The sequence below is a fragment of the Vanacampus margaritifer genome, chromosome 12 (assembly GCF_051991255.1).
Source record: "Vanacampus margaritifer isolate UIUO_Vmar chromosome 12, RoL_Vmar_1.0, whole genome shotgun sequence".
Lineage (NCBI taxonomy): Eukaryota > Metazoa > Chordata > Actinopteri > Syngnathiformes > Syngnathidae > Vanacampus > Vanacampus margaritifer.
In genome coordinates this window covers 479,308-502,758 of record NC_135443.1, presented here as the reverse complement: position 1 = coordinate 502,758, position 23,451 = coordinate 479,308, and the positions used below count along the sequence as shown (strand labels likewise).

Here is a 23,451-nt window from a genome sequence, read left to right as displayed (position 1 = left end):
CACTCCAAGAATTTGCGGGCAGACGACGTCACGCGTCTTCTCAAGCATACGCCGCCGCTCGCCAAGTCTTTCACCTCCGCCAATGACCTCTGTCGCTTCCAAGGTCGCGCGTTGGCGCTGGCCTCGGACGGACGCTGTCCAAGGATCTGCGGACTCCAGGAAAGAAGCCGTCTTGTCGAGCGCTGCGTTTCAAAACAACTCTTATCAAATATGACAGCATCATCGAACACATGACGATCACGTGACACACGCGTGCCTTCTACCCGGGGGGAGGGGCCGGGAGGAGCGAGGACTTTCTGCCGTCAGTGAGTGGAAGAAGCCGCTGGTGCAAACGAAACCATATTTTGAGGGATTTTCCAAACTCAAAGTTTCAAAAGTTTTGCCAGCGTCTTTGTTGACGTTTGCTCACCGTGACGACGAGCGGCAAACGCAAATCAAGTTCATTCTTTTGAAAATTCTGCTCCCCAAAGCCAGCGTCACTTTGCAACTTGACATTTGCTCGACGTGCAGAAGACGCCACGTCTGAAACCAAACGGCAAGTCCACCATTTTGCTTTGACGCTTTTGGCTTGGAATGTTTTCAAAAGTCACATTCAAAAACATTTTTTTTAACAGCATGAAATGTCACCGACATGCCGAAACCCACAAAAAAGTCTCCACAAGCCCTGTCTGAGAAGACAGCAAAAGTCGGCCATTTTGCTTTGAAGCTTCCATCTTAGTGTTGAGTCTGAGGTCTCGTGGCTGTGACTGCAGGCATAATCAAAAAAAAAGAAGAAGAAAACTCGATTCCAGAAGCAAGTTTATCATGAGCGGAGCCACAAAACTTCTCAGGCCATAAAAGACGTCAAGCATTTTGCTTTGCGTTTTCGGATCCTTTCCGAGCATCTTCGAGACAAACGTCTTCAAAAGATTTGGTCTGATTGCTACCAAATGGGATGCACGACGACTTGAGCGATCGCAACGAGGATCCGCTTTTCGTGACCACGTGTGGGCGGAGCAGAGCAGCACATTTCCATGAGGCGCCTTAAGACAAGAAAACTGGAAACAATCCGTCCAAGGTTTTTGTGTCCTGAAGACGTTCTGGGATTTCCTTCCGACTCTGTCTCCTCTCATCAAGTGGTGCTGGTGGCTGGCGAGGGCCCGCCGGTGCTTTTCTTCTTATTACCTTGTTATTACAGCGCCAACGATACATGGAAAAAAGGTCAAACTAAGTCAGGCTGACGCGTCGCCCGCTTTCGGGTCATGCCGAGTTCAGGGCTAATAATAGAACGCCATGTTCCAGGACAAACCCCCCCGCGCCACGTTAGGCTCCGCCCACAGCACGCCACACACGTGCAACATGCAACCCCCCCGCCAGGCTTTCCCCGCGCGCACGCGCACGTGCACACCGTACCAAGGCGTCAACAAAAGTGTGCAGGGGGGGGGCAGACGTCAGGTTGAGTCGCCGTTTATGCCGCGGGCTCGCCAGCGTCCGTTACAAATCAAAACATTGGCTTCATTCAGTCGGGGATGTTTACCACACACGCACGCCGCACGTGCACGCGCGTGCGCGCACGTGCGGCGTGTTGGGGCTGCTCACACACTGACCTACATTGATGCAAGTGGGCTTCGACTGCTTATGAATGAGTGGCTCTTACTCGCAAAGGGAAAATGTTGGTGGAGGACGACGCGCTCGAGTCAAATCCCTTTGAGTCGTCTTTCAAGTACTTGCGTGATGAAAAGACGTCTCTGGATGAGCGTGGACACAAACGCGGCCAGAAACGGCGGGCAGGCGGGCAGTAAGGGAAGGGCAAAGTCAGGATGCTCAACAAGGAAGCCGAGTAGACTGGAGGGGCTGGAACGTGACTGGACTGGACTGGAGGGGACTGGTCGCCAAGACTTGATTGGACGAGAGGACAGAAGTTGGGACATTTGGCAGAACGTGGGCAACTTGAAGGTGACGCGGGCGACTGGACGGTCCCTGAGACAACTAGACAACGACGAGGGCGACTAGACTTAGACGAAGAGGACTTACTGAGACGAGGGCTTGACGTGGACCAAAACGCACGCAGACAAACACAACCGACTATCGTGTGGACGAACTCGGCCTCAATAAAGCAACACTAATGAGACACACCCGAGGAACTGATTGGGAAGGGACGAGACACACGGGTGGACGTGGTCGGACATAACGAGACGGGGGGACAAACGCCCACCACAGAAAAATGCAACAAACGCACCTAAAACAAACAAAAGCAAAAGATTTGAGTGGAAATCTTGCTCTGCAGAACTCATGATAAATCATGAACATGACAAACAATGTGTTGGTGTATTGTAGGCCGAGTGTTGAATCAAAGTATCTTTTCTTTTCTTTTTCAACTTTACTCAGTAGCCCATTTGAAGCATTTCGTCGACCATTGGAATGTTTTTGCAAATCTGTTAAAAGAAACTTTACTTGCAGATGAAACGCCAAAAATGTTCACTCCACGTTGGCAGTTGCACGCAAAAGTGTAAGAAATGACAATCAAAGACATTCCGAGGACTGTCTGGAAAAGAAACGATCACATTTCGTGTCTGCTGCAATAACCTGCGATTGCTGCTTGTCAATAAATCCAATTTTTTGATAGCAATGAAGTGAAATCTGATGATTTCAGAATTGCTGACATGATTGTGCAGTCATGTGACATCATCACTGATGACATCACTGACTGAAACCCACAGCGGCCAACGCATTTGTGTGCGTTGACGTCACGCTCCCAAACAAAATGGACGCTCGTGGTTTGCCGCCTTTGCATTCATTGGCTTGATTTGATTCAAGCAGCTTGAACCCGACGCAATCTGATACGTCAGCACAATCCCATCAAGTCAACAGTTGCTGTCGTCTCGTGTGTGTGTGTGCGTGTGTGCGTGTGTGCGTGTGTGCGTGTGCGCGTGTGCGTGGCCACACAAGCAGAAGCGGCGCAACGCGTTCCTCGTGGGCCACCGTCCAGCTTTAATCCAAAGTAGATTAATGGGTCAGTTTAGTCAAGTTCACGCAGGGTTCAAGTGAAGGTTCACGCAGAGTTCAGCTCACACACACACACACACACACACACACACACACACACACACACACAGTGAGTTGGAGCGCGGCGAGGAGGCGGAATCAGTGGGCTGGAAACGTGAAGAGGGAACACCCGCGCTAACGTGGAAAGCGCCGAAACAAAATGACAAACGCAAACAAACATGCAAGTGTGAAAACACACACGCAAACTACACACACCAGTTGACAAAAGCAACAAATCATCGGGATCGACACACACACACACGCGCGCGCAACATCGTGACTAATTGGAACCACGAAAATATTCAAGCGAGCCGACTGACAAGCATGAAAAGAAAAAGAAAAACACGCAAGTCGACGACGCACAAACAGGAAAGTCGAAGACAAATAAATCATCGAAAAATGAAAGTGTAAATAATACGCAAGTCCAATCCAAACACAGAAGCACGGGTGCTCGTATCTCAAAGTTTTGCTCTTAACTCGAGACAACTCATGCAAGCGACAACTTGTGTCTCAGGGAACTCATAAGTCAAGTTGCTCATATGTCAAAACACGCATGAAGCCAAAAGGCTGTCAAAAGCGATGAAACGCGAGCACAACAAGTCGCGATTGTGACAAAAGAACACAAACGACGTCAAGTGGAAAAAAATGAAACATGAAAAAAAACATGCAGGCTCCTTCAAAAGTATTGGGACGGAAAGCTCACTACTTCCTTTTGTTGTCTCCTCAAAACTTTTGGCTTTCGGGTCAAAAGTTAAAAACCAGACAAAAGTTGACAATGACATTTTTTCCACGTGGACGGGTTCAACAACTCCGAGGCCTGCCAGGGTTCAAGTGAGCAAAAGTATTGGAACGCACCTGACCGAACATCACGCTTGCTTGCAAAAAGTGCATCAAACACGTTTGACTTTGTTGCGCCATTTTGTCATCTGGGAAACCAATTTGCACCCGCGCAACGATCAACTTGATTGAAATGTCGGACGCCGCATTTGGTCGGAGGACGTTCAATAAGACGACATAACGCAAGGCAACAAACGTGCGCGCCAACGGGACCTCGTTCAAATTGAACACGCGATGATCATGCGTTGCCGTCAGCCGCCAAGCAACAAGCCCCACCTGCCATTTGTCACATGACCTCCCACCCCCACCAGGCCTCACACTGAACTTAACCCCAAGCCACAGCATTTGCAATTCATCTTGTTTGCATAAGCCCCGCCTCCACTCAGTCACCACTTGGCAGCGAGGCTGGCTGAAGATTCAGAGAAAGGTGTGAAACTTTAGCGCGACAATAGGTAAGCAGAGCTGCATGGAGTTTTGCTGAATGCACGTAATTGTCGTGCATGAAGTGCTGCCTCCATCAAGGAAAATGCAATCTGTGATGTCATGTTGTGAGATCTCGACTTGATCTTAACGTGGCAAAATCTCAAGTGTCGCATACACGCAGTTTAGTGTCAAACTGAAAACACTTTTGTCTTTTTGGCCACTCTCTTTTTTCACGTCTCTGTTCTACTTCTGCTCACTTAATCGCAACACCCTGGTGGTCATGGTGATGAAAGCCGTCGCTCGCCGATGGCCCGGCGGGACGAAACCAGTCGCACCTGAGCCTAAAATCAGACGATTACACCAAGACAACAAACTGGAAAGTTTTTCGATGAAGAAATTATTATTTTTTTTTGTCCATTTGTTTTAATCATCAAACGACACAACCAGCAAAATATTCAACAAAAGTTAAAGTTTTGTTTGCACGCCAAAACAAAATGAGATTGACACTAACATTTTGTGTGTGCGTGTGTGTCCACACACACACATGACTGACGTGTGTACGCGAAGTGCTTGTGCTCAATCATCCTATGTGCTCAGCTGTGCGTGTGTGTGTGTGCGCGCGCGCGCGCATTTCCACTTGGTTGAGCCTTCTGTTCAGCGTGCAGTCGCTCTCAGTGAGCTGCGTTTTTAGGTCGCAGTGTTCTTTCTGCTGCGTGCGCGCACACACACACACACACGCACACACACGTGTGCGCGGTTACGCAGCAACGTCAGGGGAAGATGCTGGATGGGGGTTGCTGTGCGTGTGTGTGTGTTTAAGTAGTCCCAGAGGTCTTGTCATGCATGTGGACGCAAAGCAAAGCTGAGAGCTAGTGTGTGTGTGTGTGTGCGTGCGTGCGTGCGTGCGTGCGTGTGGGTTGGGCGAGTGTACGTACGTTTGTGTGTGTTTGTGTGTGTTGCCAGAGGGCTCAAAGCTTCCACTGCTGCGTAACATGTCGAGTCCTTTTAGTAATGTCACCCCACACACACACACACACACACACACACACACACACACACACGACGTCATGAACGTGAACATTGCAAACATTGTTGAGGAAAAGAAAAAAGCCCCCCCCCACCAAAATATAAATATTTTTTAGTTAGGTTGATCTCTCCTTTCATGATTATTTTTTAATGCATCTTATTAATTGTAAATAATAATAATAATTCAATTTCATATGTGCGAATTTCACGTGAGTAAAGCATCTGATATTTTCAGTTGTACGTGCGCACACAATCATACACACTCAATTAAACACACGCACTTTAAATTGAAGTGTACACATTTATGATTCACTTCTTCATCATCGTCATCCTGATGGCGGCGGTGGTGATGATGCTGGTGCGTTGCCATGACGACACGTTTTTGACCGACAGACGTCTGACGTGGCTTCAGTGGGCACGTGCTGCCATCTAGAGGCAGGATGAACAAATGACAACATTTGCTCGTCTGCATTTTTGTCTTTTTTTTTTAATTCCTGCTCATCAAAATAGCAGCAAATTTTATGAATTCATAAAATCGACACAGCATCGTGAACATTTGACATTTGATGGAAATAACATTATTTCATACATGGCGTCAAATTTGGACTGCACGTGACGTCATTGTTACGGAACAGGCATCGTTGAACGTCGTGGCATATTTTACTGTATTTTTAAAATATAAATTATATTAAAAACAAACAAACAACGACTCGGAAAATTTATTTGGCTTATTTTGGTAGATGTTAAAGTTTCATTTACTTTTTGTGGCTTTTTGTTTAGTTCAATATTTGGCATCATAGTTGTAGTGTGTGACGTCAGAGTGTGCCGTCGTAGTAGACACGTTTGTTCGACTACAAAGACCAGCAGCACTAGGGGCAGCTGTCAGGCACGCGCACGCACGCACGCACCCACGCGCACGCTGCGGAGTGTGAGATGAGGTCAGGGTTCACACTCCTCTTCCTCATCTTCTTCTTCGTCTTCCTCTTTCCTGTGCAGATGGCAACCGGAAGTCAGCTGCTGTCTGTCGACTTTGAAGTCTTTGGACATGTTCAAGGTTCGAGCACATTTAGTCGTGCGCGTGCACGCGCAAATCAGGCTGTCTGTCAGTCGTGTTTTTTTTAGAAGCGCGTGTGTGTGTGTGTGTGCGTGTACATACTACATTGTGAGGACCAAAATACGTCTTTAACCAACAGATTGAGGACATTTTTGTGAAATGAGGACATTTTGGGCGGTCCTCACAACTCAAGGCCTCTTTCAAGACTTGGCTTTAGAGTTTAGGTTTCAATTGGGTTGATGGATGTCCTCGCAATTATATAAGAGTGTGTGTGTGTGTGTGTGTGTGTGTGACATGATCTGCTTCCTAATTTAGCATCAAATGTTTTTGAGGTTGTCGCCGAGGAGACCCATTTCCGTGTTGTTGTTTGCAGGCGTTTGCTTCAGGATGGTGAGTTCATCTCATCTTGTTGATCTTGTCAAGTTGTCGTCAGTGACGTCACGGCTTGATTGACAGTACACGGAGCAGGAGGCGGCGCGGGTGGGCGTGGTTGGCTGGGTGAAGAACACGCGTGGCGGGACGGTGGTCGGCCATCTGCAGGGACGCGCCGACGACGTCCAGCACATGTGAGCGACGCGCACGCGCGCGCGCGCGACACACACGCACACGCGCTACTTCCTCTTCACACTGCCTGCCGCCAGATGGCGCTCTCCACCACCACATGTCCTCTCTGCTTATATGACGTCACACTGCGCCGCTCTGGTTGTTTGCGTGTGCGTGCACTTTGTATGTGGTTAATGATGGCGTCATCACACACACATCAGTAAACCCCGCCTTCATTGGAGGTGTTTGATTTGGACATCTTGCTTGTTTTCTTGTCCCCCCGCCATCTTTTCATTCGTCTGTCTGTCTGCATGTTTGTCATTTCCTGTTAAGTTTTGGCTGTAGAGATGCACTGATATGATATTGATATTTATCTTATCTGAACACGTTGAAGGCATTTCTGTCTTGCGCTGTGTCAGTCTGAACACTAGAGGGCGCTATGTGAAAAGAGTACGTGTAGTAGAAAAGAGATGAAGAAGAAAGTGTAGCAACTTTGATAGCAGGTTCAGGTTGGCTGTTCATTTGTAGACTCAAAGAATGCTTTTGTACGACGCATGGTGACCGCAGATGGCACATTATGGACAATGAACTTTAGCTGTCTGTCCATCCGGCTGTCACCAATCTGTCTCTCTGTCGGTCCCATTCATGTCAAAGTGTGTGTGTGTGTGTTTTGGTGTTTGCCTCTGTGTGTGACTCGCTGTGATTTTGACTCCGCCTCCATCTGCGGTAACCTTATTTCCTGCCGGGCCTGGGAACCACCTGGGGGGGCTTATGGGACCATTCGGAGTTCATGGGGAGATGGTAGAAAGGAAAGTTTCTCCTTATTTTCCGTCAGAAAAACGTCAGACTTGCCACTGTTGACGAGTACAAACTTAAATTAAGCAAAAAGCATGTAAGAAGTTTCATTTTGGAGGAATGAGTACCTTGTGTATTGGTTCATTTCATTTAATTATTTTATTTTATATTTGTTATTATTCTTAAAAAATATTTAATCTGGTCATTTTTCTTTTCTTTTTTAAATGTTATTTACATATTTCATTCATTATTTGTTTGATTTATTTTCTATTTATTTGCTTAAAAAATATATACTTATTATGAACTTAGATTTTTGTTTAAATTAAGCAAAAACAATGTGGACAAAATGTAAGAAGTTTAAATTTGTAGGAATGAATATCTTGAGTGTAAATATGATGATGAGTTTGGATTCATGTTTTTGGTGTTGCAGATGTTGTTGATGATGTCAAGCACATGAGATGAAATCCACCAAGCACTTAATGCCAGCTGTTTGCGTGTGTGTGTAGTCTAGTGGGTCAAGCTGACCGACGCTTGCGCGTGGGCCAATCGGAGAGGAGAAAGTAGGCCAGCGGCTGCTATGGCGCCGCAAACGCTAACGGCCTCAACCTCGCCGTTATCCGGATTCAAATGTGACCCTGATCCTCCGCGAGCTCACATAATCGCGCGCGCACACACACACACTTACTGGATGTACACACACGTCACAAAATGGCGCCTCCCACCACAGAGGAAGGTTTTTATTCTCCCAGCATTCCTTGTCGTCCACGTGGATAATCGGCAGTGCTTCTCAATTATTTACTGATTCCAGGAAGAAGACAATATTGAGTGTGCGTGTGCGCAGGAAGGCGTGGCTGAGCGAGACGGGCAGCCCGAGCAGTCGCATCACGAAGACGTCGTTCAGTAACGAGCGGACGCTGCCGGCCTTGGAGATGAGCGGCTTCAGCACCCGCTACTGACGAGCGGTCGCCATCTGAGTGACAGGTCGCCTTTTGGTCATTTTGCTTTTGTCTCGTTTGGTCGTCAGCAGTCGAGTTTCGGGCTGGCCTGTCACATGACCACGCACGCTACTTCCTGTCACATGCTCCTTCTCACCAATCAAGTGTGCCATTAAACTCCGCCTCTTTCTGAAAATGTGTCAGTAGTTGCCCCTCCTACCCACGGTGATGTCACAATTGATCTCATTTACATAATCCCACCCCCAGCCCAACTTGTTCCGCCCATGACGAAGGTCCACATTGACTGGAAGCATTTTCATACCAATGCCAAAAGGTAAGCAGAGCTGCAAAGGAGCACAGATTAGCATTAGCTTGGAATAATCAGCAACGTTGGCTGAAGTAGTCAACATGGGGGCGGGGTTGGCTGTCACATGACCTGGCCCGTCGACTCCTTCATTCAACTCACAGCGAGAGTTGGCGTCATGGCGACAGAAAGCCTGACGCAGCGGCTTGCTTTTGTGTGTGCGCTGTGGGAACTCTTCCTGTTAGTTTGGGAGGCCTTATCGTCATGGCAACCGTCTGTGACACGCTCACACAATCACAAGAAGTGTGTGTGTGTGTGTGTGATGAGTGTCTAGAAAAGCGCTATATAAATCCGATGCATTATTATTATAAAGTGCACCTTTCATTCCGCTAACTCAATGCTAATGCTAATTAGCATCTATATCACAGTGCTTTAACCCATTGCGCAACAGATTAAACACAAACAACACATGTAGACAGACAATGTCATTCTTTCCATTGACCATTTTGGTCAATTCCCCATGTTGTCTTTATCCCCTGCATAGACTGCCTGTTAGAACGGCACTGATGACCAGAGAGAGGAGTTGATACTGCCCCCAGGTGGCCAAGACGGGCACACTACAATGAGCAGCAGTCAATTTGGGCAGGGTGAAAAATACGCTTCAATTGTCATGATGTCATTGCTGTTATGTTTTTATCGCGTCCAATATTATAACGTGGCACTTTTACTCGTTACAATACACACGGCAACATATTGATTTCTTTGGATTTTTTTGTTTCTTTTTCTTGTTACTTTATATCTATTTTCTCTTCCATTTTTTCTTTTTAGGATGTTTTTCCTGTTGTCCTTTTTTTTCTTTTTCTACTTTTTCAATTTTGTCTTTGCTCTTCCTTTTATTCTTTTTTCTTAATTTTTCCATTTACTTTTTTTGTTTTCTTTTCATTCTTTTCATTTAGTTTTTTTTGTTTCCAGTCTTTGGCTTCCTTTTTCTTTTTCTATAATTTTTGCTCCATTTCCGTGTTCTTTTTTGCTGTTGAGTTTCTTTTTTATTTGCAAGCGGTCTTTTCTGCTGAAACGATGCAAATATGGCAGTTGTATGCCAAATGTCCTGCCTTGCACGTCCTGGAATCTCCTCCAATATTCCAGAGCTCATCCGGAGATCTTCATGTGGTATAAACACCTCCAAATATACATCACCCCCCCCCCCCCCTCGCCCCCCCAGCAAATCAGAAGCTCCTCTTTCAGTGTGAGCTGCCACACTGCAAACAGTCACAGAGCGCCGCCCCCGCGCCAAAAACCCACCGGCCTTGACCTCTCCTCCTTCCTCTTCCTCATCATCTTCCTTTTTACCGGCAACAACTTTGGCATCCCAGCGCCGTCACCATGGAAACCAGCCTCTCTCGATCACAAATGTTTGACACTCACACAAACTCCTCCACGCGGCCTTCTCCATGTCTGCTCGCTGCCCACACACACACACACACACACACACACACACACCTGAGCATGTGTGGGCACTGACAGTGGTTGCCTGGCAACAGGTTGACATTCAAGCAACTTTGCCCTCAACTTTTCATAAATGTTATTTTTACAAGTCTTACAATAAATATTTCACATTCTGTTATAAATAAAATCTCAGAAGCATAAACGTTTACATATGAAATGTTTTCACATTTTGTTTTACAAACTCACAAACAGGACTACAAAAGGTTATCCTTTTTTTCCTTTTCTTTTTTTCTTCTTCTCTGGACTACAAAAGGTTATCCAATCACAATGTGAATCCGTGAATGCATAAAGAGTAACAAAGATGCGCTCCAGACGTGTTGTTGTGTCGTGTTGCAGTTTGACACGAGCACACAAATGTTAAGACTTGGATGTCTTACAGTCCCTGAATGCATCGCGCGGAGCAACCGTGCCATCGAAAACTTCGTTTGTTATGTCGTTGCGATTATGTTACGTTCTGTGCGTGGTTTGGGTGACGTCACCTGACGAGAGACCGTCCTGTCCTCTTTACAAACTTTGTACACATTCAACGTTAGAACAGAAGAGTGTACAGCGGCATAACGTGTTGTCATAGCAATCACACACTCACGCGCGCGCGCATGTACACTCACGCGCACAGCAACCTTTTCTACTTTCCCCTTCATCCAATCTCTGCAGCCCCCCTCACTCCCGCCTCCTCCCCGTTTGCCCCTCCCCTGCCTGCCGCCTCTCACTGATTTAAGGGTAGGGGCGCTTCTTTTACTCACCAACTGCTGCCCGGGCGGGTAGCGACATAACAGTTTGAGAAGCCCCCAGATTTCATCTGTCGCACTGGCTTCCATCTTCACTTTTTAAGACGTCAGTGAGCTGATTCGAGCCGCCTCAGCTGCTACAAAGGACAAATGTTTCTCACACAAATTCAATAAAGTATCAGTTGATATTACTTCTAAAGTTGCTTTAGTAGTAGAGGAACTAAAAAGTTGAAGCAGAAATGCAAGACATTGTTACTACTTTTCAAATGTAAGCACGCAAGCAGCTTGCTAGCTGTTTGGCTCACAATTAGCATGTTTCAAGTGCCGTTGAACTATTTACATTGGAATTTGGATTCAGTGATTGTTACAATTGTAATGTGTTAGTGTTGGCGAATGAAGCCCCTTTTGTGCTAACCTTTTTAGTTAGCTTCGTGGCCAAGTGGGCTCGCTTTGCTGATGGTCACGTCACGGCCATCACGTGTTTCGGTGGTGGCCTGAGGCAAACTTGCAGTGGTCACCGGAGACACCGCCCATGCGGGAGAGCTGGCGTGCGCATTAAACGAACAACTTGGATGGTAAAACTCGTTCCCGAAGCTTCTTACTTGTGTTCGATTTGGGACTTTATACTTTGCGATCTTATGGATTTGATGTTTATTTTCTCTTGGCTTCAGGACGGAGCACTTTGCCGCCTGGGGTCGTAACGCGGTGCCGCCCGACGGTGCTGCTGCGCGTAGGAAACGAGCGCTTCCCGCTCTGCAGTCTGGTCCACCGAGCCGAGGCGGGGGAGGAAGAGGAGGAGGAGGAAGAAGAGGAGCTCCTCGCGTCTGCATTGTTTTCAGCACCACTGGCCCGGCCGCCCTTCAACAGCACAAGCCAGCACAGCCGCGCTTCTGTCGGCCTCGAGGTGAGTCCCGAACCGAAGCGAACCTAAGCACTTGCTCGCTCGCGGTTGTCTTTGCCAGCGTGCGCGTGATTGTGGCGGGCTGGGCGTGCACGCGCCCCGAAATGAGGTACGAGCAAGCCCGGCTGAAGTTGGCGCCGGGAGAGGCCGAAGAGAGACGCCCTCTCCCCGGATGGGCGTCCCGCAGGCCCACGCCTCACCCTTCGGACCTCCATCATAGTGCTCTTCAACTCGCGTGTGTGTGTGTGTGTGTGTGTGTGTGTGTGCGTGTGTGCGCGCGCGCGCCTTCCAGCTTTAGTGCGCCACAGCAGCAGCATCTTTTTTTCCCTCCTGCAGCTTCCCGTCAAGAAGGATGGAGGTGCAGCATATGTTGTTGTTTTGATGAGAAGGTGGAGGAGGAGGATGATGATGATGATGATGATGGTGGCAGTGATGAAGGTGTTGGTGCAGGCGTGGTCGAGTGTGTGCGCGTGCGACCTTGTGTAATAAACACGCCTTCGTGTTTGTGTGCACTTTAAGATGTTGCGAGTTGATCGGCAGCGTCCTTTTTTCTTGTTCTTGTTGGCCTCTCTTTCTCTCTCTCTCTCATTTTAATTTTTTTGTCGTTGTGGTTTTGGTGCAGACCGGCTCGAGAGTCCAGAGGCGCTGTTATGTAATCAGATCCGACTGGACCGAGTGCTGCTGCTTTTTGCTGCTGCTTTTTGCTGCTGCGGCTGCGGCGGTCCCTCCTCCACCCTCGACGCTCCCTTTTTCTTTTTTTCTTTTTTCTTCCCTCCGCGTTTTAAGTTGAAAATGTCAAACGTGACTTTTGACACGCGCGACGTTCAAGTGCTCGTCTTTCAAGTCACTCGCGTCTGTTTCGCTTTTCTTTCTTCCACATTTTCCACTTACCTTCTGCTCAAAGTGGGCCCCTCCCCTCACCTCACCCCCCCCCCCCTCTCACCCCCTCCCCCACCCGCCGCTGACCGGCAAACATTTGGCGACTTGTTGGAAGTGATGTGAAGTGTCAGCATGTCAGTCGGTCATGTCGGACGCCTGCTGGGAAAAAGACACTTTGGCGTCGGCGTAGCGACGATCAAGCCGCTTTCCGGCCACATTCTCCCGATTATCGGTCCTGAGTGATTATCGTGAGGTGTGTTGAGATCGTTTTTTTGGAAACCGTTGCTGCCGGTCCACGCACAGACTTCACATTGAAACCAAAGTGTAAACGTATCAAATGTTATCATCGCAAAGCGCTTTCAAATGGACTTCAAATTGGTTTGACAACATTTGCCTTGCAAATAAAAGACCTGCAGATGATTGGATCGACCAAAAATGTCGTGTGCGAGTACAAGTAGCCAATCACATCTTAGAACTTCTTCAAGTCACTGTCAAGTTGGGGGGCGGGTCTAGATTTATTTTTATTTTTCCAAAATATCAGTATCCATGTCACCTTAACTGACATGAAGGGTTTGCACTTGGTTATTGATTGACGGGACGCTCGAGAGTCTCCTGGTTTCTAGTCGAGGTCGCTTGAGTGAGGCTGATGATCCGTTTTTCCAAATTGGAACGGATCTCTACTTTCAGCCCATTTGTGTTTTCACACACGTCCGGCCGAGCTCGTTGTCACGTGTTGACGTTGCCGCCTCCAAGCGACCATTTTGCGGTCAGGATATAAAACGCTTTTGGGGTGGGGGGGGGGACTTTTCCAGTTTTGAAGCGAACCCAAACCTTCAGCGTCTTCCACTATTGCTCCGAGGACGTCCTCACTCACGGAGACAATCAGGACATACTTTGGTGCATGGAAAAATATACTTTTCAAATTCATCATTGAGATTCAAGGCAGAAATTTTGGTTTCTGGAGAAAAATTTGTGGGGACAAAATGTGGATGTTAATGAAAAATCCAGCAATTGGACCTGCTGTAAAATCTCTGACATAATGAGAAGTTCGTCAGGCCGGCGTTTTGACCCGTTTGGTGCCGACATGCTTCTAATTCGTGCGTGCGAGAGTCGGAAAGTGAGCAATGGAGGAGATGTTGGAATGTACGCGGGAGCTTTGATTTCAAAAGAACAATTGCAGATGAAACAAAATCCAATCAGACACAAAGCAACATTCCCATGAAAAATTCATTCCCAATTGACTGGAACCAATAATTCATATTAATGGCGGCGTGACGTTGCCAATGTAGGCAGAGGTGAGCGAGGGACATGCCGGGACGGACGGATGAAGAGAGGGAGGACGGACGTCTGCTGCGATAAGGCCGAGCGAGCGAGCGAGCGAGCGCAGTGCCAACATTCCCCGGATGATAAATCTTCCCTGGGGGAGCACAAGGACCAGAAAGCCAGAAAGTGAGAGAGGCAGGAACCTTCTGGAAAATGTCCAGAAGGCAGGAAGTGGACTGGCGGCCTGTGACATCATCAGCTGGCCACGCCCATGGAATGCAAACATACACAACACAGATAGATAAGCGTGTGTGTGTGTGTGTGTGTGTGTGTGTGTGTGTGTGTGTGTGTGTGTGTGTGTGTGTGTGTGTGTGTGTGTGCGCCTGCCTCAGCGGCGAGGGGAGGGGTCGGGGTCGGGGTGTGGTCAGGCAGGAAATGAGCCATTAGCTGAAAGCGGACCTCCGCCCGTCAGCTCCAAAAGTGAAAGTGCTCCTTTCAAAAGTCACGCCAAAACCTCAACCAAGTTAGCATCAGCTTCTGTAACCTGTAAGCACCCGGAGGACGTCGGCCATTTTGTGGCCACTGTTTGTGATGGATGCTCATGCTAAGCTAACCCATGAGCATCATTTTATCCAGCCGTTTGCCACCTTAAAGATGTCGGCCAGTTTGTTTACATGTCTTAACCTGGCCTTCAGACTGGATGCTAATGCTAATGTGATGATGCTAACATTCGCTAAACGACATCATTCCTCCAAAACATGAAAAATAAGTAACAAGCAAGGCCTTGTTGGTTGGCTTAAATCTTCTTAAAACATCTTTTTCGTGTTGTCATGACAACAGAACAGTTGACGTCATTGACGTCCAGCCGAGATCGTCTCCTGGCTTTGTAATACGACACCTGATGACATCTCGCCTGCGGGTGACATTAAGAAGCTTTGCGCCGGTTTATTCTTACCCGCCGCTGACACCTGCATCTTCATCATCGTCATCATCACAGGAAATATGAGTTGGGGGCAGGCTGCGTGTCCTTGACCAAACCAAACGGGAACTGGAAAATCATCAACTGTCGCCACGTTGACGATTTCACGCAGAAAACTGAAAAAAAACGGAAATCCTGGTCCAGTCCAGGATTTCCGTTTTTTCTCTCCCAACGTTTGACTGAGAAAATCATTTGTAAATATATTTTAGGCATTTCAACTGCCGAGGTTTAGCGCCCCCTAGTGTCGCCCCTGCTGCGGAATTCCCGCTTGCTGGCGGCAACGCGAGATCTGCCGTTTGTTGTCCTCGCACACGGAAGCAAGCCAGTGACGGCGGGAAGTTCGCACAACTGCACTTTTGCCGGCATGAAGTGGAAGCGACTGCGATTATAGAAAGACTTTTTCTTGCTCTTGTTCTCTTTTGTGGAAAGAAGTTTGTAAACACAATTCTTAACAAATGACAGTGTTTCAATTTGATCCATGAGCGCGCTTAGAACTCAAAACGCGTGCGTCTCAAATGGTCTTTCCCTTTGACATGAATGGAAATGACATTCATTCATTCCAAAATGTGAAGAATGAGACGACAATTGTTCTCGCAAGTTACTGCCGCACTTTCATCCCCGTTGAACACAAAATTGACTCGAAAGTCGGAATCAGTTTGGGTTCCGCATCTTTCCACAAAAGCCCATTTGGTGCCGTTTTTGAAATGCGGGCTACGAAAACATTCAAGGACGGTTCCGTCTGAAAGTCGAAGGATTTGGGTTGGACTGCGTGGCTTTCCGATTCAATTGAGTCACTTTGAGAATGACTTTTTTTTTCTTGTCATTTTAAATACATTGACATGAACTTGTCAGTTCTGCAGATCTACGTCTCCCAAAAAGTGCAATTCCATCTGGATCTTGACATATTTCAAGGTGGCCCCATATTTTGCTGCATTCCTAATATCCGCACGAAATCGGCAAAACTTTGAGCGATTATTTTGAAAAGGGTTCGTAATCAGCCGATTGAGCGGTCGGTCGGGGGGGCGTAAATTTTAAGGCTTTGAATCATTTGAAGTTAAATAATGTCTCCAAACTATGAATTGATGATCAAAATAGTTGTTGATTAATTTGATAACCAATTAGTTGTCAATTAATCGATCAATTCTTGCATCTGTAGTAGCATTTACACACAAACCCAAAATGTTGACAGTCCGTGTGAAAGTGGCTGCGGACAGGCAGGCAGGCAGGCAGGCAGGCAGACAGACAGACAGGCAGACAGACAGACAGACAGGCAGACAGACAGGCAGACAGACAGGCAGGCAGGCAGGCAGGCAGGCAGACAGACAGGCAGACAGGCAGGCAGACAGGCAGACAGACAGGTGCTGGTGCACCTGCAGAGTTGAGGAATGCGAGTGATCCTAGTTTATTATTTTTTTCTCAAGCCGGAGCAGCAGGAAAGCGCACGCACGCACGCACGCACGCACGCACGCACGCACGCACGCACGCACACGCAGAGCTTAGATGAGATGTGACATCCCACAATGCAGCGCCGCTCGCTCTCGCAGAGAAACGGCAAAGAGTCTGGCTGCCGGCCAGGCTGAAATGATGGGATGGATCGCCATGACGACACGCCGACCCTCCAATCTGGACCGTGACAAGCCCGCTGCCAGCGCGCGTGCGTGCGTGAGATGTATTTTGGGACTAAAAGCGGCGAGGGAGAGTGAGTTTGTCGTTGAACCGTTGAATGTTTTGCTCCGATTGGTGGAAATGTTTGGAGTGACGTCAGCCAGGCAGAAAGAAAGTTCACACACGCATTCAGTGGCGTGCGTGTGATGAAAATGGTGTGAAAGAAGATGAGGAAAGAAATGTTTCCACTTTGCTCTTCTGTCGGTCGCTTGTTGGCGTCCTTGGCTCCTCCCCCTCCCTGGCCTTGGCGCCATCCCAGAATCTCGGCCTCCTCCCTCCTCTGTGAGAGTTTGGGAACGGGCCGCTCGGTGCGCCTCACGCGAGCGCACAAACATTCAGAGGAAGGGCAAGTTTCCAAGGAAGACCCCCCCGTCGCCCCCCTCGCCTTTTCACTGCTAGCGCACACATGCTAAGCTAAAAGTTTCTACGGCCTGCTTGTCCATTTTAGCCCCGGTTTGCTCTTGCTAACCATTTCCAGGCCTGATGAATGTTGCGGCGACCAAGCTTACTTATTTTAGTTAACGAAAACTCAAATCAAAAATACATAAAAAATAAAACAACAAAAAATAAAACTTTTACAACAAACTATAATGATAGTGAAAATGTTCTTCATTTTAATCATTCATTGAATGCATGAGCCTTTTGGGGCTGATTTGAAATGTGATTTGCAGTCCATTTATTTTTATTGCGCACGTTTTGAAGTTGTTGAAGTGTAACCTGACCTGCAGCAGGAAAAAGGTACGAGCGCCACGTTAGCTGATCGTTGTAGCGGTCTCTGCGCCGGAAGCGTTTTCTGGAATTTGTGACACAAGCGAGCCTCGATCGTGCTGACGATGACGAGGAGGAGGAAGAAAATGTAACTGTTGCTTATTTCAGCTGTGGGCGTCTTTCCTTCTCAACTTTGAGCTCTGACGCTAGCATGATGCTAACCCGATAGCGGAGCAATTTTGTTTGTTTACTGACATGTTGCCATGACGACAGCAAAGTCAGTCTTGTGAAGCTGAAAGGGAAATTTGTACGTCTGCTTCCTGTCATCAAGTGCGCCAGCGCGTTTCCTTCACTCGACACAATGGAGACGTCTGTCCGTCCGTCCGTCCCATCCGTCCATCCGTCCGTCCGCGCACACTGCGACCATTCAGCAGCCCGAGCAAAATGTCACGTTTGTCCCACAGACGAGTGGACTGACTGGACCTTCACCGCCGTTTCCTTTTTTCGGGAGCCGAGGGCGGGGCCGTCCGTCCCTTTCTCGACGTTATCCATTCTTTCAAGTTTGTGGGCATCAAAACAAAAACCACATGACGAGAGACTTGAAACCCAAATTCGGGACGTCTCATAAACCTGCGTTTAAACCTTACTCGAATTTAAAACCCAAACTGTAGTTTGAAAGGCGACTTTGAATTGAAACAATACTTTATAACCTTCCTTAAAAAGCTCACCCTACTTTTTAAACCGTACCTCGAACCCTAACCTAAACCTTTTTTCAAACCCGGTTCTTTAATTACTTATTAATGAGAGGCTGAAATTCGGAGAATTTTGACAGTTGTACGTTAAACAATTAGTGCTCCAAACAAGTAATTGATTATCAGTTTAGTTGTCAATTTAATTTGATAATCAAATAGTTGAGGAGTAATCAATACATTTTTGCACCAGGAGATATAAAGCGCATTTCAGAAGGGAAAAATACAAACACAGAAAAACATGTTTTTGGCATAAGCGAAGAGGGGGGGCAAAAATCCAATATTTGATTGTAATTTTTGTGGCGTGTATGAAACCCTTTGAAGAGACGCTTTGACACAAAACATTTGAAAATGATGCTAATGTAGCGTCTCCGTGTGGGTGTGTGCGTGATGACTCCTGGTGTGTTCATAATTGTGCGTGCGTGCGTGCACACGCTAACGTGAGCAGACGACACATTAATGGAGGGCTTATGAAATATAGATTAGCGAGCGTCAGCGCTAGCGCAGCTTTGTTTTCTTGCCGGCACTCCTTTTGGTGATTTGCTCGCTCGCAATCGACAGACCCGTCACCGTGGCAACTCGGGATGTCACTTATGGCAAATAATAATAATAGTTGAAATGTATGTCTGTCCGTCCGTCCGTCTGTTTGTTGTGACTTCCAATGTGAGCTGTTTGCGTGTCTTTATGTCATGCTAGCACCCTCGTTAGCGCCGGTTGCTAATGACTTCCTGTTTGCGTACGGCCGTCTTGGCCAATTTTAATTAAAGACACGCCTTTGTCCCGTCCTGGCAGCGTGTCCTCGAACGCCTCGTCAAGTCCAGGAAGGGAAAGAAGGTGCGCGTTTGCTGCTAATGCACACATCGATTGTCGTTTTGGCGGTAAAGCAAAGCGAGCCCTCCCCGGCTCGGAATGATGATGTCATGAAAATATTGAAAGCCTGCCTTCATCTGCTCGTTAATCTTTTGTGCTTTTAGCGTCCGCCGCGAGTTCGATCGCAGCGCCATCCGACGGCGCATTTGGCGCATTCATCAATAGATTGATCGGCGTAACCATAGCGACGGATAACCGCATTAGCGCTCGGCCCTCTTCACTAACCTAATTGTGTGAAGATGAGAGCCAGTTTGCAGGCAGGGACGAATCCTCGACGGACACGTTTGGCTAAGAAGAAAAAGTTTCATTTCCCACTTGATGGGGGGCCGACAATCGGCACAAAAACGATTTGGATTCCAAACCAATTGCACAAAGTTGACTCTGTGGTCTCCGGTGCCAAGCAGGACCTTTTTGCTGTCTTCGCCGTACCCGTGCCAGCAGCTGTTCTACTTCCTGGTTGGGATTCAGGTCTTGCGATCCCGTCGGGTCAAATGAGCGGCAGTGCGTACGTCCTGGCGGATGATGGCGGTGGCGGCGGCGGGCGGTGGCGGCGGTGGCCTACTTAGCGCCTGTGCGGAGACGACATGCTGATGGATGACTTGCTGCTCGCACTTAATTAGAAAATGTTGAAGTTGAGCTCAACCTTGAGCGCTAGACGCAAAATCAGAAGCTAACCAAGCAGGCTTGTCGGCTCACTGGATGGAAAACCACACCTGGCAGATGTTCCTGCTGGAAACTAAACTAAAGCAACTTTTACCAAGTTGAGTGCAGAGCTGGCAAATCCTGGTCCACAAAGTAACACATCAGTTTTTTTAGGTGTCTTATGAAATAAGTTGCGTTAAAGGCATCTCTGTCCTTTGCGCACATTGCAAGTTGCCGTTTGCACCGTCTTGTGTTTTCCACATTGAAATATTTGCATACCGCACGCATGAACATGGTCACATGACACTAGCTTGACGCTAGCGTGACGTTAGCGTGACGTTAGCTTCCCGCGACAACTTTCCAACGCTGGCTGTGCAATCTTGCATTGTATCAAACTGACTGCATTTGTTTCTTTTGGCATTTATTTTTGGCTTTGTAGCCCTTATTAAAATAAATAAAAAAATACATTTATAAGCTATTCATGAATATTAATCATCTATTTTGTTTTAAAAACGCTAAGATTCCCCCCATCCCGATTGCAATCATCTGAAAATGACGCGATTGGTCCTGAATTCCGATCACACGGTCGGTCGGGTTCGAAACGTTTGCTTTTGGCTTTCCGTGCGTGTTACATGTGTGTGCGTGCCGTGGCGTGTACAGCAAGCGTGTTGCTAGCGTGCTGGAGAGCCGCTGGCATCTCGGCCTGCGTGGGAGCGTGAACAATGCGGGCTGCCAGGTTGCCACGGCAACCCGGTGACGCTGGAGCCTGTAAGATACTGATGGAGGCGTGGGAGAGACTTCCACAAAAAAGCATCTAGTGGCTGTTGTTGCATTTTCTCTTTTTTAATCCCGTGCGTCCACCAATCTGTCGTCAGTACGACAATTTGGCACACTTTGTTGGCTGTCGTGTTCCGGCAAAATGAATTGTAAAGTACAATTTGTGTCTGAAAATGTTCAACTTGAGCATTTGATGTAAAATGATGTTGTGGTTGTTTGAAAGCTTCAAACAAGTTGAACACGCATGAAGCCTCGACACATACGAAGCACGTAGCGGTCGGGAAACGCGCTCGGCTTCCTAGCAGGCAAAGATCAGCTCAGTGCTGCCTGGCATGTTGTGGCACAACGTGGTACTGCGCCAAGCAAGCGCCACTCCAAATTGGAGCCATCAGATGATGATGATGATGATGATGAAGAAGAATTAGGTGACTTGTGGTGTCATTCGGCGAACATTGTTCATGTTGCCGTGTGCCGAGCGGGCTCCCACGCATTGCATGCTGGGACGATGGTTTCCATGGAAACGCCGCTCACTCGTGGCTTCACGCTGCTTAATAGCATTTTACATTTAAGAAAAAAAATGACTTATTTGAAAACGGGTTTGTTGTACTTCTTTCCTCATGTGTTCTTTAATGAGAGTTTGAAGTGATTTTGTCTTACTGGACGATTTGAAACAAGATTGCGTGTCCATTCCCAAAACACACCAAAAGTTTCCAATCGTATTAATGTTGACTTTTCGTAAACGTGTGGGCGGGATGTTCATCTTGAGCAAGATGAAAAGTACACAACAATAAAACGAATCATCTTGTGTATTTTGACTTGTGTGTGATTCTTTTCCTGATGGGGTTTTTTGCTGACCCACTTTTGTTGCTGCGAGTGACCCGTTTGATGTGCTCATCCGTTTCCAAGCCAACTTTTCTTTTCTATTACTTGACAAAGATCAATATTTGCCGCATGACTGAATAACGAGTCCAATTGCACTCAATCTACGCCACCTTTTAAACACTTTGGCTTCTTAACTGGCCAGTCCGGCTGCTGGTTTGTATTTGCATTCATAAAGGTCGCCCCCTGGTGGCCTCACAGTGCAGTGCACATGCAATTCTGCTCTTGCGTCATGTTACTGAGATCACATCAGCTGCTGATTGTCGCCTTGGATGACTGACTTGTCTTGTCCGTAGGATCCCGTCCCTAAAACACTTCATTTTTAAAATGATAAAATGCCAAAGTCTAATTTTCCACCCAAATGTCTGTGAATCTGTGAATATGCAAATGCCGACATGTGAGATTGCACGCGTCCACTCCACAGGCAAGTTGAAAAGCTGCATGTGTAGTACCAGCGTGTGCCACAAGATGCCACGCAGGCAGCACTGAGCTGGACTGCCTGCAAGATGAAGAGCAAGAAGAGTTTGTATGTTGTCTTTGCGTGTGTTTTTGCTCCGCTTGTGTGTTAAAGCAGCCGTTTGTTGGTTTACAATGACGGTGACGTCGATGCTAACTTCTGTTAGCCAGTCTATGGCATTTCACATGAAATACTAGCATGAAGCTAGTGAACGTGATGCTAGGGTGTGGTCACTTTTGTGGTCTTGGTGACGTCGAAGCCAAGACGGTTGCGTGGTGGTCGGCACAAGGTGCAAGCGGTCGTTTTTGGATGACTCGGCGTTGCTGCATGTGGACGTGTTTGTGCTGAGTCATGCCGCCGCTCTGTGCCCAGTTGTCTCTTTGTCCTCCATCACGAGGGTGCGAGGGTGCACGGTCAAAATCTTCAGCAGCGACAAAACACCTTTTGTTTGAGTTCAACGTCATTTCCATCACGGACAAACGCCTTCCTTTTTTTTTTTTTTTTTTAAACCAGACTTACTGAACCTTCCTCAAAATGTCACATTGTTTTCCTTCTTTCTTTCTTTCATCATTTTTTTTAAATTTTCTTTGCTTAGGAGGATGTTGTCACATTCTCAAATGGTCCCCAAAAAAAGAAAAGAAAAAAATCTCTTCAATGAGTGTCACCTGACAGTGTGTAGTAGCAGGCTGTGGCCAAACGGGGGCGCACTTGCCTCATTTGTCTTCCCTGCTGGCTGCCTGAAGTGCTGGCCAATCACGGTGCAGCCTTTTGGGTCATGTGACAGCCAAGTATTGATGCTTGACGCACAAGAACACTCAAGTTACACAGTAATTACACAACTTGCTTATTACGTGGCAATTACACACCGAATGTGAATTTTAAATAGTGATTATCAGTTTAGGGTTACACAGTAATTAAAAACGTGATTGTTATTACATGCTAATAGCACAGCTTTTTTCTTTGAATACATTTTCAGTATTGATAGTTCTTATGGATAATCATTTGTTACTTGAATGACATTTTAACAGCAGTAATCATGAACGTATTCAATGATGTATTATACAGCTATATTATATTGAAATGATCAAATTAATTTCTAGGATAATTGATTTAACCAGTAAACGTAATGATTGATTTCAATGTGGAAAACCTAAGTAGGATTTCCACTTGCTTTAACTTTGTGACGTGTTGTTGATCTTCTGGTTGTCACGTTTGGCTGCAGGTTTGCCAAAGCAGCATCCGGGTGCGGCCTCTTTGAGGAAGGAAGGAAGGAAGCATCGTTGGTCATAGTGGCGTTGGCGTGGCGTTGGAGTGGCCATGACGTCGGTAGCGGGCGAGTTGGAGCACATGGAGATCCAGCAGACGTACAGCGAGGGCGTCAACAACCGCTGGGACGCCGACGACTGGGACAACGAGAACAGCTCGGCCAGACTCTTTGAGCGCTCGCGCATCAAAGCGCTCGCAGGTGAGGAGGTGGCGGGGTCGGGGGTCGCCATACAAATGTGTG

At 47.4% G+C, this 23,451-nt stretch overlaps 2 protein-coding genes across 4 annotated transcripts in view; both read left to right on the top strand.

Moving 5' to 3' along the window:
* acyp2 (acylphosphatase 2, muscle type) overlaps positions 1–8,833 on the top strand; it is a 31,062-nt gene extending 22,229 nt beyond the window's left edge. For 2 of the 3 annotated variants that reach the window (XM_077581594.1, XM_077581596.1), the window contains 4 exons: positions 6,307–6,364; positions 6,738–6,754; positions 6,821–6,930; positions 8,511–8,833. In XM_077581594.1, the coding sequence (XP_077437720.1) occupies positions 6,307–6,364; positions 6,738–6,754; positions 6,821–6,930; positions 8,511–8,658 (333 nt within the window). In that variant the 3' untranslated portion in view covers positions 8,659–8,833. The remainder of the gene's footprint in view (positions 1–6,306; positions 6,365–6,737; positions 6,755–6,820; positions 6,931–8,510) is intronic. The other variant, XM_077581595.1, reaches the window with a different exon arrangement.
* Positions 8,834–11,459: 2,626 nt separating this feature from the next.
* The window catches only part of sptbn1 (spectrin, beta, non-erythrocytic 1), a 51,402-nt gene continuing 39,410 nt past the window's right edge, over positions 11,460–23,451 (top strand). The window contains exons 1-3 of the mRNA XM_077581590.1: positions 11,460–11,750; positions 11,847–12,079; positions 23,167–23,409. Coding sequence (XP_077437716.1) covers positions 23,262–23,409 — 148 coding nt within the window. The 5' untranslated portion in view covers positions 11,460–11,750; positions 11,847–12,079; positions 23,167–23,261. The remainder of the gene's footprint in view (positions 11,751–11,846; positions 12,080–23,166; positions 23,410–23,451) is intronic.